Consider the following 17,813-nt stretch of genomic DNA (forward strand, 5'->3'; position numbering starts at 1 on the left):
AGAGATGTAAAGACAGAGAGTTACTCTTTTAAGAAATAAAAATCAGCATTAACTGAGGAGGCACACGATTTTTGTCCTTAAGATCTTTATCTTTGATCTGTATTTGGAAGTATTAAACATATATACACAAAAAATTAAAGGCTAGAAAGCAAATAAACATAGTGTCAACAGTATCTGCATCTTGAGGCAGAATGAAGGACCAGCAGGAGTGAAATGAGTTCAACCCACCAGGAAAAGAAGAGTTGAGAGTCAACTCTGAAAGCCAGGGATCATGCTGACACAGACACACACACAGTGACTGCGAGGAAGAGGCTTGTCTGTGACATGGAACACAAATGGTGTGCATGTCTGCGGGATCGCTCCCCTGCTCCCCCGTTTCCTTCTCTGCTAGTGGCTCTGATCTGGCCCACAGGAGTGGACCCCTAGCAGCCTCGTCAACACGGCCTGCCCAGCTTTGGCCCATACAGAATGGTTCCAAGTGGGTACCTGACTACAATGGACCCCAAATTCCTTCTCTAAGAATCTGGAAAGATAAAAATTATTCTCTCTTCAAGCATCTGGACTGTGACCAAAAAACCATGGGATGAGTCAGTGATCATGTTTTCTGCCAGGTGAATGGAAGCCAATAAGAAAAAAAAAAAAAATACCATGTGATACAATAGTCAATAAATACTTCATAATTATACTCAGTCACATTCTAATTAAGTGCTGACTTAATTAGGCTGATATTAGGAAACACCTAAACCAATGAAGGCGACTATTTGATCAGCCCCAACCAACTCCACTGGCCTCTGCCTCCCAGTAGCAGTCACTGGGTGTCTTGGACTGCAGCTTGGGCCACCCCAGGCCCCGAGCGAAACCAGTGCAGGTGGCATCGATCTCTCCAGGCACTGGAGTTAGGAATGAGTCTGCTGCCCACAGACTCAACAGCCGGGAGACAAGGGAGGCGTTCCAGCATCCCTGGGCCTCCAGGTGAAACTACTACCTGAGCCACGCCCCCCATTCACCACTCTCTCTCCTCCTCTCTTGTCCACTTCAGCCCATTCCTTCCTCTTCTTCGCTCTCTTACTCTCACCTGGGATCTCACATTCCATATCCCATGTGCATCCACACCCACCCAGGTCTCCCCTCATGCACACACACACACACCCCTCACTCCTCCTCACTCGCCAGGCCAGAAAGGGATGAAGAAATCAATGAGTCCGGGTCCACTCAAGATTCTGCTGAAAGTTGCTGACATCTGGCAACCCTTGCATCCTAGCACACCCAAGGCTGACACAACTCCTACATTCCACCCTCCCACCTAAAAATATCACTCCCAGGAAGTGCATCACTATCGACTATGGCAGGCAGAATGGAAAGAAGCTATGTTTTTCCATCTCCATGCCACACTAAAGACAATGAAAGGCAACTGTAAGCAATAAATATTACTGATGATTCAAAGACTTGGACATTAAAGATTTTACCCACAATAAAAACTATTGGAAACAATTTCAAAAAGGGGGTCGTGGTAAAGATTAGAGGTAAAATGGAGATGATGTTCTGGACAACTCAGTCATGGAAGAGGTTGACAGGAGATGAGGTTAAAATAGCAGTCCATCAGGGATCACAGGTGAAGGGCATAAGAATTCATTAAAGAGGGCAACAGAGAGCTTTAACCCCAAAGTTATGGTGGGCAGACCTAAGACAACAGACTCCTACACTGTGAGATGGTCCAAGAAACCTGTCAGGCAGCATGCAGACCTCTCTCAGCCAGGCTGACTTTTTTCTCCCTCCAAGTTGTTCTGTATCCTGGAAGCCACTCGGAGACCAGGATCGAGGCCCTTTTATCTCAGCTGGATTATGGAATTGGCCTCCTGACTGTGATCGCCACATCTGTTTATGTCTCTTATACAGCACCAGCGTGATCTTTCTAAAACTCAAATATGGGACTTCCCTGGTGGTCCAGTGGTTAAGAATCCACCTTTCAAGGCAGGGCACGGGGGTTCAATCCCTCGTCTAAGATCCCACTTGCCACAGAGCAACTAAGCCCACGCACCGCAACTACTGCGTCTGCACGCCTCGAGCCAGTGCTTCACAAGAGAAGCCGCTGCAGCGGGAAGCCCGCATACCACAGCTAAACAGCAGCCACCGCTACTGGAGTAACTAGCGAGAGCCTGCACGCAGCAGCCAAGACCCAGCTCGGCCAAAACAAAACCCCACAAATGTGGTCAAGTCACTGCCAAGCCTCACACATGCTAGGGCTACTGACCAGGTGGAAGGCTGGAGTTCACGTGGCCCGTGGGGTCCCCCCATCATCTGACCCCTACCAGCCTCTCCCATTTCAATTTCCCATCGCTTTCCACGCAATCAAAATTCATTCAACCCACAGTCCCTACTCTGTGCCGGACACTGTCTCAGATGAAAGGGATAAAATAGAGTAAAAAAGTCAAAGTCCCAGTCTTCACAGTGTTTACATTTTAGTGATGGGAGACATACAATCAACAAACACCCAGATATGCACATGATGTTAGCAAAGGAGAAGGGCTAAACAGAAACGAGGAGGAGAGCAAGAGAATGAAGAGTGACAGGGGCTCAGTTGTAGACAGTGGTCTGGGAAGTTTCTCTGGGAGCTAATACCTGACCAAGACTGGAAGGAAATGAGTACCAGGCCATGAGAACATCTGAAGCAAAAACGGTCTGAAAAGAGGGCTTCCCCACCAAAAGCAGAAGCATGCGTCGACTTATCTGAGGAAAAGCAAGGTGAGGCTGGAGTGTAAGGAGCACTGGAGAAACTGAAAGGAGACAGAGGGGTGACTGCAGGCAGGGGGACAGATCACCCCCAGCAGGTGCTGCAAGTGAGATATGGCTCCCACCTTACACTTGACCCACAGCCCTTTGAACATGTTTCAGGGCTCCGTGATTCTCTGCATGCCTAGGACTCCTTCCCCACCCCACAAATCTAGCAGACTTGTGCGCATCTTTCCAACCTAGGTGGGATGTCTCTCCTCCATGAAAGCTTCTGGACACCCTCCAGCTGGCTGGAGAGAAAGCACCCCCTCCCTGGCTGTTTCAGCACCTTGAACAAACTGAACAGCAAACACCTATTTATGTGTCTGCTTCCCTGACCAGTCGGGGAGTGTATGAATCACCTGTAGCCAGCACTGTGCTTCTGTGCTGTGTGTGTGTGTGTGCGTGTGGTCTGCATGTGCATATACAGCAAGTGGTCAAAATTATGTGTTGAGCTGAACTGCTGTTTGAACTAAAATATTAGTCATTAAGAGAGAAAAATAAGGGGGAGGGGGTTGGGGGAGGGACACAGTGGGAGGTTGGGGTTAGCAGATGTTAGCATTTATATATAGAATAGATAAACAACAAGGTCCTACTATTTAACACAGAGAACTATATTCAGAATTCTGTAATAAACCATACGGAAAGGAATATTAAAAAAAGTGTGTGTGTGTATGTATACACACACGTATAATTGAATCACTTTGCTATATAGCAGAAATTAACACAACACTGTAAATCAACTTATTTCAATAAAAAAAATTTTTAATAGTGAAAACTAATGTACAATTAGACATAAAAAATTGTAATGTGAAAATTACTATATGTACAGGGAAAACTTTAGTTGTATCCCTCAAATCTAAATATAAATGCTAAAGTCATAAATTCAAGAAGTATAGCCTCCTACTGAAAAGAGTAATAAAAAGAAGCTGCTTGTGTGGGGGAAAATATAGCATGTAGAGAAACAAGACAATAGGTAATTATGAACTCGATTAATTACAGGCTATTTCCACCCACGAGCTGAAAAGGAATTTCCTCCAATGACAGAATCTAGGACATCAGATGGCCCCATAAGGAAGGCAGGCCATCCTGCCGAAGATAAGCTCCAGCCGGAGGCAGCTTCCCAAGGACATGACCAACAATCCCCACGCTGACCGGGGACAGAGGGCGACAGTGGACATGCTCCTACCTCTGCATCCAAAGTGGCTGAAGCCACAATCAGCCGAAGGTCCCCTCGCTTCTTCTGAATCTAAAAAAGAAGGCGTGTGGAAAAACAATGATAACACTGTGATAGAGATGAGATAATCTGATATCCGAAATTTATTACAAAATAATCCAGTGTGTGGAGGGGGATGGGGGGGTGGGGAGGAGCTTAAAGATGAAACAAGACTGACCACAAATTGGTAACTGTTAAGTAACAGATGAAAAGGCAGTTCATTATACTATTCTTTCTAATTGTGTGAGTGATAAAAATTTTCCAGAACAAAAAAATTAGAAAAGAAAAAAGAAAGTATAAAGGAGCTTTAAGACACAAATTTGAATTTACCAAAAGTAAAACCATTTTTTCCCTGACACCTGGGTCTCTGAATAGTCAGAATCTGGGTATATACACTTAAAGTGTGAAAAACCAAACAATAAATAACACCAAGACAGAAATATAGATAAAAGATATTAACAGTTATTCCAAGAAAGAGATGAGCAATGGTCATAGGAGAAATGATCAAATAAATTATAGTAAAAAAAAAAAGTAACAATGAGATTATTGTTTCATCCTTCACATTGGCAAGGATTTATTTTCAGTGTTGGCAAAGATTCAGTGAAACAGGCCCCACTGTTATACCATTCCTGAGAAGGTAATAACAGAGTGGGATAATCCCTCACAAGTATCAAAAAGTTTAAATTTTTGCCCAAGAAATAAACTGATAATGAGAACAGCAGCAGCAGCTAGCATATAGTAAGTGCTGTGCCTTCCAGCCTCTGCACACAGCTGCGCAGCATGCGCACTGCACAAGGAGGCTAGGGGCCCCTAAAATCCAGCCCACCCTCCCCTCACTCAGCTGCAGACATCCTCCCAATGGGAAAGGCACCTCACTCTCTATTCACGGCCCTGTGTCAGGCACCATCCTAAACATTTTATGTCACCTAAGTTTCACAACAATGATGTTATAGGGCAGCTCTAAGAGAATGCGTAAAGGTTCTGCCCACTGCGGTAGCCACTAGCTGCATGTGGCCAGAGAGTCCTCGAAATACAGCCAGTGGGACTAAAGAAATGAATTTTTTATTTTATTCTGTTTCAACTAATTTAAATCTAAAGTGGCTAGTGGCTATCAGATAGGAAAGTAAAGCAACACAGAGAAAGAAAAACTTGGTATCAGCCCCATCTGAGCGATGAGCAAATTCAGCAGAGTCAGAATTGAACCCAGGTAGTCTGACAACGGCACCCTACTCCAGCACTCTTGCCTGGAAAATCCCATGGACAGAGGAGCCTGGTAGGCTGCAGTCCATGGGGTTGCTAAGAGTCAGACACGACTGAGTGACTTCACTTTCACTTTTCACTTTCATGCATCGGAGAAGGAAATGGCAACCCACTCCAGTGTTCTTGCCTGGAGAATCCCAGGGACGGGGGAGCCTGGTGGGCTGTCATCTCTGGGGTCGCACAGAGTCGGACATGACTGAAGCGACTTAGCAGCAGCAGCAGTCTGACCCAGAATTCAGGCTTTTAATCACCCTGCTCTAGACTCTGGGGATCAGAAATTTCCCCAAAGAAAACAACCAGAAAATATAGGAAGGGAGAAGAGGATGGAAGTAAGGTTGAAACAAAACTGGCCATGGGTTATAACTGCTGAAGCCAGGTTATGGGCACATGGGGGTCATTAAACCCTTCTCTCTACTCTGGGATATGCTTGAAATCTATAATAAAAAGCAAAAGACAGAAAAGAAACAGAAATCCAACAGATTTAACTACAAGGGTGCTTCCTGCAACATTATTTAAAATATTTCAAATCTGGAAGCCATAAATGCCTAGCTGTAATCAAGGTGTCAAATACTTTATGGTACAGACATGTGACTATATAGCCATTAAAAATGTCTTCAGAGAATATTTAATGACAGAGGAAAATGATCCTTATGCAACGCTAAGAGAAGTATGCAAGATACAAGTGAGCACAACCCAATCCCTACTGGGCCAAAACAGGTGCATAAATAGACACCCAAAGGAGAAAGAAGAGAAGGAAACATTCCAAAATTCTAACATAACTGTCTCTGCATGAGTAGGGTGATCGACAATTTTCATTTCTTTCCTCTGTATTTTATTGAATTTTCTAAACTGCTACAATGACTTTCCTGATCAAACAACAAACAAAACAAAAACACAAAACCAGAAGTCTGGCAGTAAAGCTATATACCTTTTTCAGCAGACCAATGGCAATGTCGGTGTACAAGGTCCTCTCGTGGGCTTCATCCAGCATGATGGCACTAGAATCGGAGGGACAATCTCAGTGGGCATCAAAGCAACCACCACACAAGCCCATCCGGACATTAAAGGGACTGCGGGGGATTTAGCCCCCATCCGATCACCTTGCAGCAAAAAGTAACACCAAGTACCTCCTCTTTGACAAGCCAGTAACTCTAAAGCTAATAAAAATGGCCACATCAACTTTTCTTGGTAGAGAAAATGCTGTTATTTATTGCTACTTTTAAAGTTTTACCACCAATGCTGGATCCCAACAGAATCTAATACATGATTTTACATTCCAATATAACATATAGCCCCATTGACCACATAAAAATTCAGATAAGGCCCAACCACCCAAAGACTAAAAATCTGCATAAAACAGCACGAAGAGACACTTGGTCATGGCTATGCCACATGTGTACCAGGGAGTCAAATATGACATCCTTCCCCAGGATACACAGAGCCTGAGTGGATCATTTTGTACAATGAGCAATGGACCGGGACCTACAAGGAGACGGAAAATGCGAGTAACTGTTTGGGCTCTGCACGTTACATGCAACAAATCGCTGCCCAGTTCTGTGCTGTGCCTCTGTCATCACCCTCCAGCAAGATAAAAACAAGTCAACAGATCGTTCAAATAATGACAGGGATTTTAATGAGCCCAGTTTTGACTCCATATATTCTGAAAAGAACATCAAAGGTCACAACAGTCAAAGGAAGGAGAGAAGCTCTGGGAAAGCTGAGTGTGGTCACGAATCCCAGCTATTAAAACAACTTCTCCTCAATCTACTCATGTATTTTTGAAACTGTAGGAAATTTATCAAAGCAAAAATACACTTACCTGTATTTTGTTAATAATGGATCAACCATCATTTCCCTGACCAGCATTCCATCGGTCAGAAACTAAAACACAGAAACACAAAGGTTTAGAAATGATTCATTTACACTGTATATTCATAACTTTCCTTCAAAGAGTTCAAGTCCAACTAAACACATACAACCTCATCACCACTGTGTGTATAAGACAATTCCCACCAAGGACTACGAGAAAATACCCCCAAATTTTGGTTATCAAGCAATGGAATGGTTTCCAAACAAGATATTGAACACAGGACCCTTGGTAAGAGCTGGCAACTCTATTAGCAAATTTCACCTGCATCTGCTCTGTGAGTTTTGACTAAGCCCCATTTCCTCTGAGCCTGGACCACAGGTACTGCTATGAATAGACAGGGCAGACAAACCTGGGTCTGCCCAGGGGGATCACTGAGCCAGAGATCACGCTTCCTACAATGTCCCAAGGACCATGGACTTGCAGCTCTTGAGGTTATTAACCTCAACTTCAATTGATATTATTTTAGGAAGGCTGACTGGGGTTGTGGTTAGGAACACAAGCTGTCACATCCAGCAGTTGGGTCAGATCTCTGTTCTTCTTCTTACTAGCTGTGTAAACCCTGGGCGAGTTACTTACCTTCTCTGAGCCCAACTCCTCATTTGTAAAATGGAGAAAATAAAAGTATCTGTCTAGCAGGGTTACTGTGAGAATTAAGTGAGAGAGTGCAGTGCACATGTACAGGGCTTAGCAAGGGCCCCAGCACACAGAGAGAGCTCAAGAATGTCAGTTATTAATATTACCATTAAGGATTAAGGAGTGTTTATGAATATGCTTCAGAAAAACGCAGTTAACAACTAGATGCTGTTATTCTCATCCCAAAACAAGTCAGTCTTTAACAAAGCTGAACATTTCCCTCACAGGCTATATCTTAGTACTTTTCCTTTTTGTTTCGCTTTTTAAAGCGTATTTTTCTTGGACCTGATGCGAGCCGCCACACATGCACACAGGAGTGCAAGTGAGAAGGCGCCACTAGTGAGAGCCCACCAGCCGGGGACTGAGCGCCTGGAAACCTACCAATGGAACGCGGGCTTTTCATAAAAGACTCTCTCAAGAGTCATGTGATCATGCAATTCACTAAAAGCTATCTAAAAATTAGCTAGTGTAAATGTATTTGGTGGTACAGAAGAATAAATCCCTTACCTAGCAAAATGAATGTCAAAAGTAAGAAAATACAGACATTTAGAAAACAAGGTCCACATTTGTACAAATTACTGCATTTAGACCATCTATTTTCAGTTCCTTTGCAGCAACCTGAGAGGTAACTGAGATTCTAATAACCAATGTTTATTTCATCAAACCATTTTCTTTTTTTTAAATTTAAAGTTTTTATTACTGAAGTATAGTTGATGTACAATATTATGTAAGTCACAGGTGTACAACATAGTGAATCACAAGTTTTAAAGGTTATGCTCCAGTTATAGGTATTATACAATATTGGCCACAGTCCCCATCTTGTACAATGCATCCCTGTAGCTTATTTTCTACATTGTAGTCTGTAGCCCCTAATCTCCCACCCCTGTTTTACCCCTCCCTCTTTTCTCTCTCCACTGATAACCATGAATTTGTTCTCTGTATCTGTGAGTCTGCTTCTTTTTTGCTATATTCACTAGTTTGTTGTATTTTTTAGATTCTACACATAGGTGATATTATATAGTATTTGTTTTTCTCCATCAAAGCATTTTCATTCATTGATCCCAGCACTATCTGAGGAGACTCTGATTCGCACAGTGGTATGCAGTAGACACTGCTGAGCTGACTGTACCCTGATTCTATGACACTAATTATTTTAATAGTAGCAATGAGGTCAAAACACACATAAAATCCATCATCATGTGAAAACGGGCCAGCGCTAATTAGCACAAATAACATTTATGAATTCTACACTTTATCAATTTATATTATTTGTCCCTGTTTTTAAGTCTTTTATAGCTAAGTTTCTATATTTAGACAGCTACGTGGATTGGTGGGGAAAAATAGTGAAACACACACGAGAAAGGACAGCTTTGAGCTCTGGTTCTACCACCAATGGGCACAACATCAGGCAGGTCACTCAACCTCCCAGGTCCTCAACCTCTTCACCTGAAGAACCAAGGGCATAACTCTACTTCCAAAGTCCTTTCTGGGCTAAGATGTGAGGACACAGAAAGAGCTCTGTACCTCCCAACACGCCGATTTCCCTGAGGGCCAGGATGCTCTCATACACTTTCTGTCATGGCATTAGAGGCTTAGTCAGCAGCAATGGCTGCGTGTTTTTACCTCCCCCCAAATAATCTTCTTCCTTAGTTACAGAAGGAAAGCAGTTGTGAACCTCACCTTAATTCTCGTGGCCAGCGGGTTGGTGCAGTCATCAAAGCGGATGCAGTAGCCCACCTCATGGCCCAGCACTGCACCCCTTTCCTCAGCCACTCTCCCTGCAACCTTTAGGAAGAAAGATCATGCTGAAAATAGAGACATAGAAATTACTGCCCAGAGCACATACTATGGAAAATCTAAAGGTCACTTATTTTTTAAACAGTATGCTGAACACAGTGGAAAATGAAAAGAGAAAGGGGCAGGTTAGCAGAGAACTAGTGTGATAATCTTTACAATGATCAACTTTACGTTGACTTGAGGCAACTTATAAGAACAGTAAGTATGGAATAAAAATAGAATCATGTAAAAAGGTTACAGATCAGGATCAAAGAAATTATAGATAATATTCAAAAGGTCAAAGCCAATGAGAAAATTTTTAAAACACAGATATGCCAAAGTTATTTGAGCCACAAATTCAGCTCTAGATTTCCTGGTGGCTGAAGCAAAAAGGGAAAAAGAAGAAATTTCAAGATTCATCCTTTTCCTAAAGCTTTCTTTTGCATACCAACTAGGGACAAATTTCCACGTCTTCATGCCTTGAAATAAAACAACTTCCACTGGACCACAAAGGCAAAAGAACAAGAATGACCAAATTCAACACTTGGTCACCTTCATTTTCTCTTTGGAAACAAAAGAATAACACTTTCAGAGCAAGATTATCTAAAATGATTTGTAACAATGTCCCAGCTACCAAAACGACTGAAAGGGGAAATAAAGCCAAGAATGTAGGTTAAAAAACTGTTACATGGAAGATGAGATGAGAAAATTAATGAAGGCACCAAGTTAACATACGAAAAAACTAAACAACATACTATGAAGACCATGAAGTATAGACACATTTTTTACCTTTTCATTTTACATTTACATTTCATTGTACATTTCACTTTTACATTTTCATTTACATGACAAATGAAAGGTGAGGGTAGGAAAGATAAACAAGAATCCAGCTGTAAGATCTACTACTCCAGGCCATTCATAGGCTATTAATTTAACAACAGAAAATATCTGGGGACTTCCCTGGCAGTCCAGTGATTAGGACTCCAAGCTTCCAATGCAAGAGGTGTGGGTATGATCCCTGGTTGGGGAACTAGGATCCCACATGGCATGTGATGCAACCAAATAAAAAAAAGAATGAATAAATAAAATAATTGCTGGATACTTAAAAAAAAATAAATTTTAAAAACTATCTGATAAAATGAATAAATATAAAAGCAGAAGAGCAATAACACTTAGAACTTAGTTTACCTTGAAAGAAAATAAAGGGTTAATGCTCATTATGTAAACTGTCTAACTAAAAAAGACCCAAAGGGAAGCAAAATTATAGAGCTTTCCCGGGGACCTGGCCTACCAACCAACCGCCAGGCGTCTTGTCTCCTCCTTTCACAGGTCCTGAGTTTGGATCATAAGCCGACTCAGGGCGTGTCTGAGGCAGAGCTTTCAGCATCAGCCATTGCGCTGCAGCAGCCCCAGGTCCAGGAGTCCAGAGGCTCTGCACCCAGTGCTGCAAGCCAAGCACACTGGGCGTTATCTGACCATCAGTGTTTAAGAAACTGAAGAGCAGATGAGGATCAGAAAGTGGCTCTGCCCAGTGACTTGAAATTACAGATCTCAGAGGCCAAGACAGAACCTGTCATCAAGCAGCTGGTGTGCACCACAGAATCTTGCAAAACATCTTATGAAACCAGAAATTCATCCTACACTGCTCTACCTCTGGAGGTTACAGCTCCCGATAACCAGTATTTCACCAGGACACTTTTGTTATTGTTATTGTTTCAATTCCAACCCTACAGATCATTAAACTGTAAATCTTAAAAACTGGCACAGAGAGTGTGTGCATACAGATACTGGAGCTTATGGGGAAAACCAGCTTGTATGAGTGAGCATAAGGGAACCAACCTCTCCATAAAAATGTGATCATTTTATGAAGCCAAACATTTATTCACTATTTGTATACATTTGCTATAAAATGGATTTTATTTTCAAGTTCCTTTTTAAAAATTTTCTGTATGGTCACAACACTAGACATCTGGAAAGCCATATTCTATGGGCTTTTTTAGTGATTTTTTTTTTTTTTACCTCTACTGTATAAGTTCTATTCCCAATAAGCTCATCAATTAGATAGGATAAATACTGTCTTTTTGATATAAACAAACAGATATAAGAAAAAGGAGGTCAAAAGAAAACCAGGGACACTTCCCTGGCGATCCAGTGGCTAAGACTTTGCATTCCAACACAGAGAGTGTGGGTTCAATCCCTCGTCCGGGAGCTAAGACCCCACATGCCTCTCAGCCAAAAAACCAAATCACAGAACAGAAGCAATACTATAACAAACTCAATGAAGACTTGTAAAAAAGAAAAGAAAAGGCCAACCACCAATGACCGAGCACCTCCTATGTGAAGGTGCTGTGCTCCAAGCTTTCACAAAATGTATCTTATTAAACATGCATACAGTCCATTGGGTGGGCCAGAGACCCTCTTTTTTTACAAAGCAAGAAACTGAAAAAAGACAAGCTTAGCACTTGTCCTGAATCACAGGCCCAGGCGGGGGGGGCCTGGTCGTGAAGTCAAACCCAGACCAGGAGTCCAGTGAAATGCTCAATAAGGAGCTGCCTCTCACTGAGATCAGGCAGTGGCTTGTGCCATCTGTTCTTCAGCTCTGACATCGTTTTCAGATTTTAGTCTGCACACAAAGTACTTGTGGAGATGGAGCATTTCAAACTTGACAGCTCTATTAATACTACTAGGCTAATTTATATACTCTTTGTCCTTTAAGAGAAAGCATGTGGTTTCATGGAAATTATCCATGGCTACAAATTTGGAGGTAAAATGCAAACTGATTAAGAGCTAGGATTCCAAACTACAAACAGAAAAAATTGCTCAAATGTTTTAAGTAAGTGAATCATCTTTCATGACATCAAAGGTTAAATCTAATGCTGCAGTCAAGTTGCCAAACCACTACTTCCATTTTTACATACACAGAAGAACTTGGAAAATGTTCATCGATGATGCCGAACTAGAAGACAAGTAGAAAGTGAACTTTGGGGGGAAAGAATAATGAAGTAATTAAAACTTAATACAGAGGAAAAATAACTCAAGGAGATAGAATTAATTTCTTGTCCAGGTAGAGATGTCAAAATAAAGGCATTCTGGGGACTTCCCTGGTGACACGGTGGACAGGAATCCAACTGCCAATGCAGGGCACATGGCATCAATCCCTGGTCTGGGAAAATGCCACGTGCCACAAAGGAAGTAAGCCCTGGAGCCCAACTACTTAGCCTGCGTGCTGCAACCACACACCCTGGACCCCATGCTCAGCAACAGGAGAGGCAACTTCAATGAGAAGCTCACGCACTGCAACAGAGAGTGGCCCCCACTTGTCACAACCAGAGAAAAGCCCGCACAGCAACAAAGACCCAGGGCAGCCAAAAATAAATATTCAAATTTAAAAGAAGAAATAAATTATAAAAGTATTACTCAGAGAGACAGAATTCAGCCAAAGAAATCCAGTTTCAAAGAAATCACAAGCTTAAGCTAAAACAGCTTAAAGACGAGACAAAGTCATAGCAGAGTCGAGGAGAAACAAGGTCTCAAAGGGACAGGTCAGATAAATCAACCTGTGGACATCCTCCAGATCTCACAGCCTGGACCTGAAAGAAACTACCGAGAGGCTTCTCCCAAACCTGAAGACAATCCCCCTAAGTTACACAATGCTACAAATGTCAGTTACAAAGCTAAAGGAGCTTCTCTAGTGTCAGCGCACTACAACAACACAAAGCAAGTGTGAATCACCCACACTAGAGAGACACTGAAACACTGCTCTACTCTCACTGAGGGAATAAAGAGGGGCTCAGTGGGGACAGAGCCAAAAAGTGCAGGAAAAAAGATTTACAGAAATGGGTCAGACTGTTAATTAATAAAAATACTATGTTATTTTCTGGGTTTTTTTTTTTAATGTTGGTGATATTATCAAGGTTTTTCTTTTTATATTATCAGCTTTTAAAATTTGTAATGTATTGTAAAATCACCTCCCATTTTAAATATTCACTTGTCTAGTAGAGGAAAAACAAAATGCATTCAAAGAAGTGACTGTGAGACTCAGGTAGAGATGCAAAGAAAACAAAAGCAAATAAATCTGACTAAAAACAATCATGAACATTGTGGACAGGCTTGAAGAAATATCACAAAAGAAACTGGAAAGGTGATGAGCCCAGAGATAGTGATAAATATTACAAAGGCAATCTAATATACACTTAACTGGTGCTCCTAGAAAACAGAAAAAAAAATAAATGGAACAGAAAAGTATGCCGAGATATAACGGAAGAAAACCTGCCCTGATATAGAGATTTAACATGAAGATTAAAAGTTCTTCCACATTTAAGAACAAATGAGAACAATCAGAATCAAGACATATCCCAATGAAACAGCAGTACTACAAGCATTCAAGCAGAAAAAGTAAGCCTGGAAGGTGAGGGGGGCTCTGCTGGACCTCAGATTATTTCTATACAGCAATGCTTTAGGCCAAAAGGCAGTGTCTACAGGGCTCTTACAGAGTGCAAATCAAGAATTTTATATCAACAAAGACCACATTCAGACATTCTCAGGCATATACAATTCAGCCAATCAAGAAGTAAAGTGCAAAAAAAAAAAAAAAAAAAGTGAAATGAGCAATTCAAGGTTGGCAAAACCATGGAAAATAATTAGCAATTATTAAACTAGAATTGAAGTTAAATACCTGTGGGAGTTATGATTACAGAAAAGAACATGTACTTATAATCTTGAAATTAAAATTATAGTTCGGAATTTATCACAAATGGAGGAAAGAAAGGTGGAAAGAATAAGCGTGCTAATTTACTCTAATAGGCAACTACCTATAACATAGTTCCAAAAATAAGTGACCTTCTAAAGCTTTCTGTAATCCTTTTTCTTCGCTTTCAAGCTTTAATACATTCTCTTGTGCTGAACAAATACTTACCCAAAGTTCAGTACTCCAAAGTTCCTATTTCAATGCAGTTTCTTCTTTTGTTAAATTCAGCAAAAACAAATATATGGCTACAAGCCCATTTTTACAAAATTATTTCTATCCATCTAGCCAACTATTTATCTAAACAGAAAATAAAGCTTAAAATGATGTTCCCAAATATTCACACTGTGTTTGCTATGTGGTGAGATTTGGGGGTTTTTTTCCCCTAATTACTTTTTCTGTTTGACTTTAGTACTTTATTATTACATAAAAATTCATGATGTACAGGTATCAGTTTTACAAAAATAATCAGACCATAGTTCTTTTTAAGCTGAAGAATTAAATTCTTGAGGATCAGTGTCATATTCATCTGGAGCTTGTAGCAAAGAAGAAAAAATAAGTCACTAAAATAGAAGACACAGGCAGAGTCTTTCCAGCAAAAAGGAAACTCACTGTAACAGCAGCCACTCTCCGGGGCTGGGTGACTCCCACCATTCTTCCTTCGGCCGTCCAGCCAGCTTCCGCCAGGTACTGCAAATAAAAGCATGTTTCAGCACACACCTGATACCACTTCACCAGAAACAATCTACCCCAGGATGACCCTAGGTTAAAATTACTGAGAAAGGAAACAGCAGATGGTTCTTGTTTCAGCAGATATTTTAAAAATTATTTTGCAAATGAGGGATCTGAGGTTTGGAAATGTGAGGTCATTTGCTTTAAGTTCATAGCACATGCATAAAAAATTCAACATTCTAACACCCCCGTCATGTGAAATGTCCCCATTCTTCAGCTGCCTCAAGGAATAAAAGAACTATCCATGGGTCCCTCAAAACACTGCTAAATCTGTAGAACAAAGAATTTTAAAGTACATATATAGACAGTTCAATGAATATCAACTGTACAAAACATTTTAACTGGAGTAAATAAAAATTACAATTTTTAAAAAGACCAATAAAACATATGTCATTGCAAAAAATTAGATTTTAAATACATGCAAGTATTCCATTAGATATTAGTATACATTAAATTTGATTATCTAATTTATTTATGTATTTACTTGCCACAAACACTTATTTCTTAATTATTTGATTATATGCATTTTTTACATGTTTTTGTAATGTCTAAATTGTTTTACAATACATACATATATTACTTCTGTAACAGAAACAAAAAGATTAAAAATACTGTTACATGTATCTGCTTATTTGTTCAAAAGGCTAATAAAGGAAGGGCATACTAGAAATTAAAGAGAATGGTTTTCCGAGGAGGGTTGGTAGGAAAGGGGTGGAGAAAGGGAGAAACTGAAACAGGGGAGCAGAGACAAAGAGCGGCAATGCTCTGAGCTCACCTTTGTGTGCAGGTCTGACTCTCAGAACTACAGTCATGTTGCACGTACTCTTCAAATACCCAAACAAATACACGAGAAAAGCAGCAGGATGTCAAGGGAAACCAAAAAGAAATGCAAACACCAACAAATGACCCTATCTGTATTACAAATAAATAACTGACCACCCTGAAGAGGGCAGAGAAGAAAATCAACCTAGGATATTGGAAAACAGATTCTTGACTGAAAGTCAAAGACAAAAAGAACAGTACCTCAATGCTATAATCTAGGTAGTAAATGTTAGGGGTATGGGCTAGCAATTCTGGAGCTATTTTATGTGTTCACTACAGTTTGGCCACCTGATGCAAACAACTGACTCAATGGAAAAGACCCCGATGCTGGAAAGATTGAAGGCAGGAGAAGGGGACGACAGAGGATGAGATGGTTGGATGGCATCACTGACTCGACAGACATGAGTTTGAGCAAGCTCCAGGAATTGGTGATGATGGGGAAGACTGGCGTGTTGCAGTCCATGGGGTTGCAAAGAGTTGGACATGACTGAGCTACTGAACTGAACTGAGAGTTTAACAAATAATAAATATACTGCAGATAATGAGGATGGAGTTTCTCTCTATGGAAGAAGAGTTACAGATAAGGAAAGGCTAGAATAAGTCCTATGCCGTTGGATTGGAATCCATGAAGTATCAGCATAAATTTGTGATTTTTAACATACACACAGATTGGCACAGATATATAATAAGTGTTTTTATGTAGGAATCTAATACTTCCCTGATAGCTCAGTTGGCAAAGATTCCGCCTGCAATACAGGATCTTCCTGACCCAGATGGTAAAGAATCCACCTGCAACGCAGGAGACCTTAGTTCAATTCCTGGGTTGGGAAGATCCCCTGGAGAAGGGAAAGGTTACCCACTCCAGTATTCTGGCCTGGAGAATTCCGTGGACTGTATAGTCCATGGGGTCACAAAGAGTAGGACATGACTGAGTGACTTTCACTTTCACTTCACTTTAATAAGTATATTATATATATTTAATATATATTATATATATATACATAATACATGTACATAATTAAGGAGGTCCTAAGTCTGCCCACTGAGTCTGCCCACTGAGACTTATAGCAAAGACACCTCTGTAATAGTGAGCACGCTAGCACCATACTCATTTCTAAACAGCATTTCCCAATAAGAGGAACCAGGGCTCCTTGGAAAGGTGGCTGACCCCAAGGTTAGTGCAAGAAAAATAAAAGATGAGCGTGAAACAGTTTCTGTTACTAGAAAGTAAGGAAGTGTTCAAAAATGAATGGAGTCTTTTAGAAAGAACACAGGAGCCAAAATCAAGGAGCTCCTAATGACCAAAGCTGGACCATTTTGACCAACACAATAAATAATTATAGCATTGGGTTTTAACCCATACAACAAAATAAACCACCATGAGTTCATACTGATATACAAAAATAACTGGATAAATAAACAAACAAAGGAGAAAGGACAGTTCTTCCTTACCAGAGACTTCACTTAATAAAGGCAGAAGGGAAAAGGAATAAAGTCATCATTAGGCAAACACCTGAATAAGTGCTGCAGACAATATCCACTGAGGGATGCTACAACGAGCAGGTGACCGTTTGAAAGGAGCAGAATATCTGCAGTTTAAAAATATCTCCTCCAAGATATTTACAACTACAAAGAGAAAAACTTCATAGGTGAAACCTGGGACCTTAACAAAGTGATCAAATTAACCTCACCAGAGATGAGACTTTTTAACATTTCAGCCCTCTTGATACAAGGCACCAATAAGGACACATCATTTCTATGGGATTCTTGCCAAAAATGCAAGCTCATTCTAATCATGAGAAAACATCACATAAACCCAGACCGAGGAACTCTATAAAATAAATGCCCAGTACTCTTCAAAAACGTCACGATCATAAAAGATGAAGACAGACTGAGGAACTCTCACAGACTGCAGGAGACCAGGGAGAAGTAACAACTAAATCCAATGCAAGAATCTGGATCTTCTGAGAAAGAACACTGGTGGGAAAATT

At 40.9% G+C, this 17,813-nt stretch overlaps 1 protein-coding gene across 7 annotated transcripts in view; it reads right to left on the reverse strand.

Moving 5' to 3' along the window:
* The window catches only part of DHX35 (DEAH-box helicase 35), a 69,616-nt gene that overhangs the window by 34,575 nt on the left and 17,228 nt on the right, over nt 1-17,813 (reverse strand). For 6 of the 7 annotated variants that reach the window (XM_025263472.3, XM_006065913.4, XM_044927653.2 and 3 more), the window contains 5 exons: nt 14,881-14,958; nt 9,429-9,533; nt 7,065-7,126; nt 6,174-6,243; nt 3,959-4,018 (listed from right to left, as the gene is read on the reverse strand). In XM_025263472.3, the coding sequence (XP_025119257.2) occupies nt 3,959-4,018; nt 6,174-6,243; nt 7,065-7,126; nt 9,429-9,533; nt 14,881-14,958 (375 nt within the window). Of the gene's footprint in view, nt 1-3,958; nt 4,019-6,173; nt 6,244-7,064; nt 7,127-9,428; nt 9,554-14,880; nt 14,959-17,813 lie in introns of those variants that run through there. The other variant, XM_025263474.3, reaches the window with a different exon arrangement.

The sequence above is a fragment of the Bubalus bubalis genome, chromosome 14 (genome assembly GCF_019923935.1).
Source record: "Bubalus bubalis isolate 160015118507 breed Murrah chromosome 14, NDDB_SH_1, whole genome shotgun sequence".
Lineage (NCBI taxonomy): Eukaryota > Metazoa > Chordata > Mammalia > Artiodactyla > Bovidae > Bubalus > Bubalus bubalis.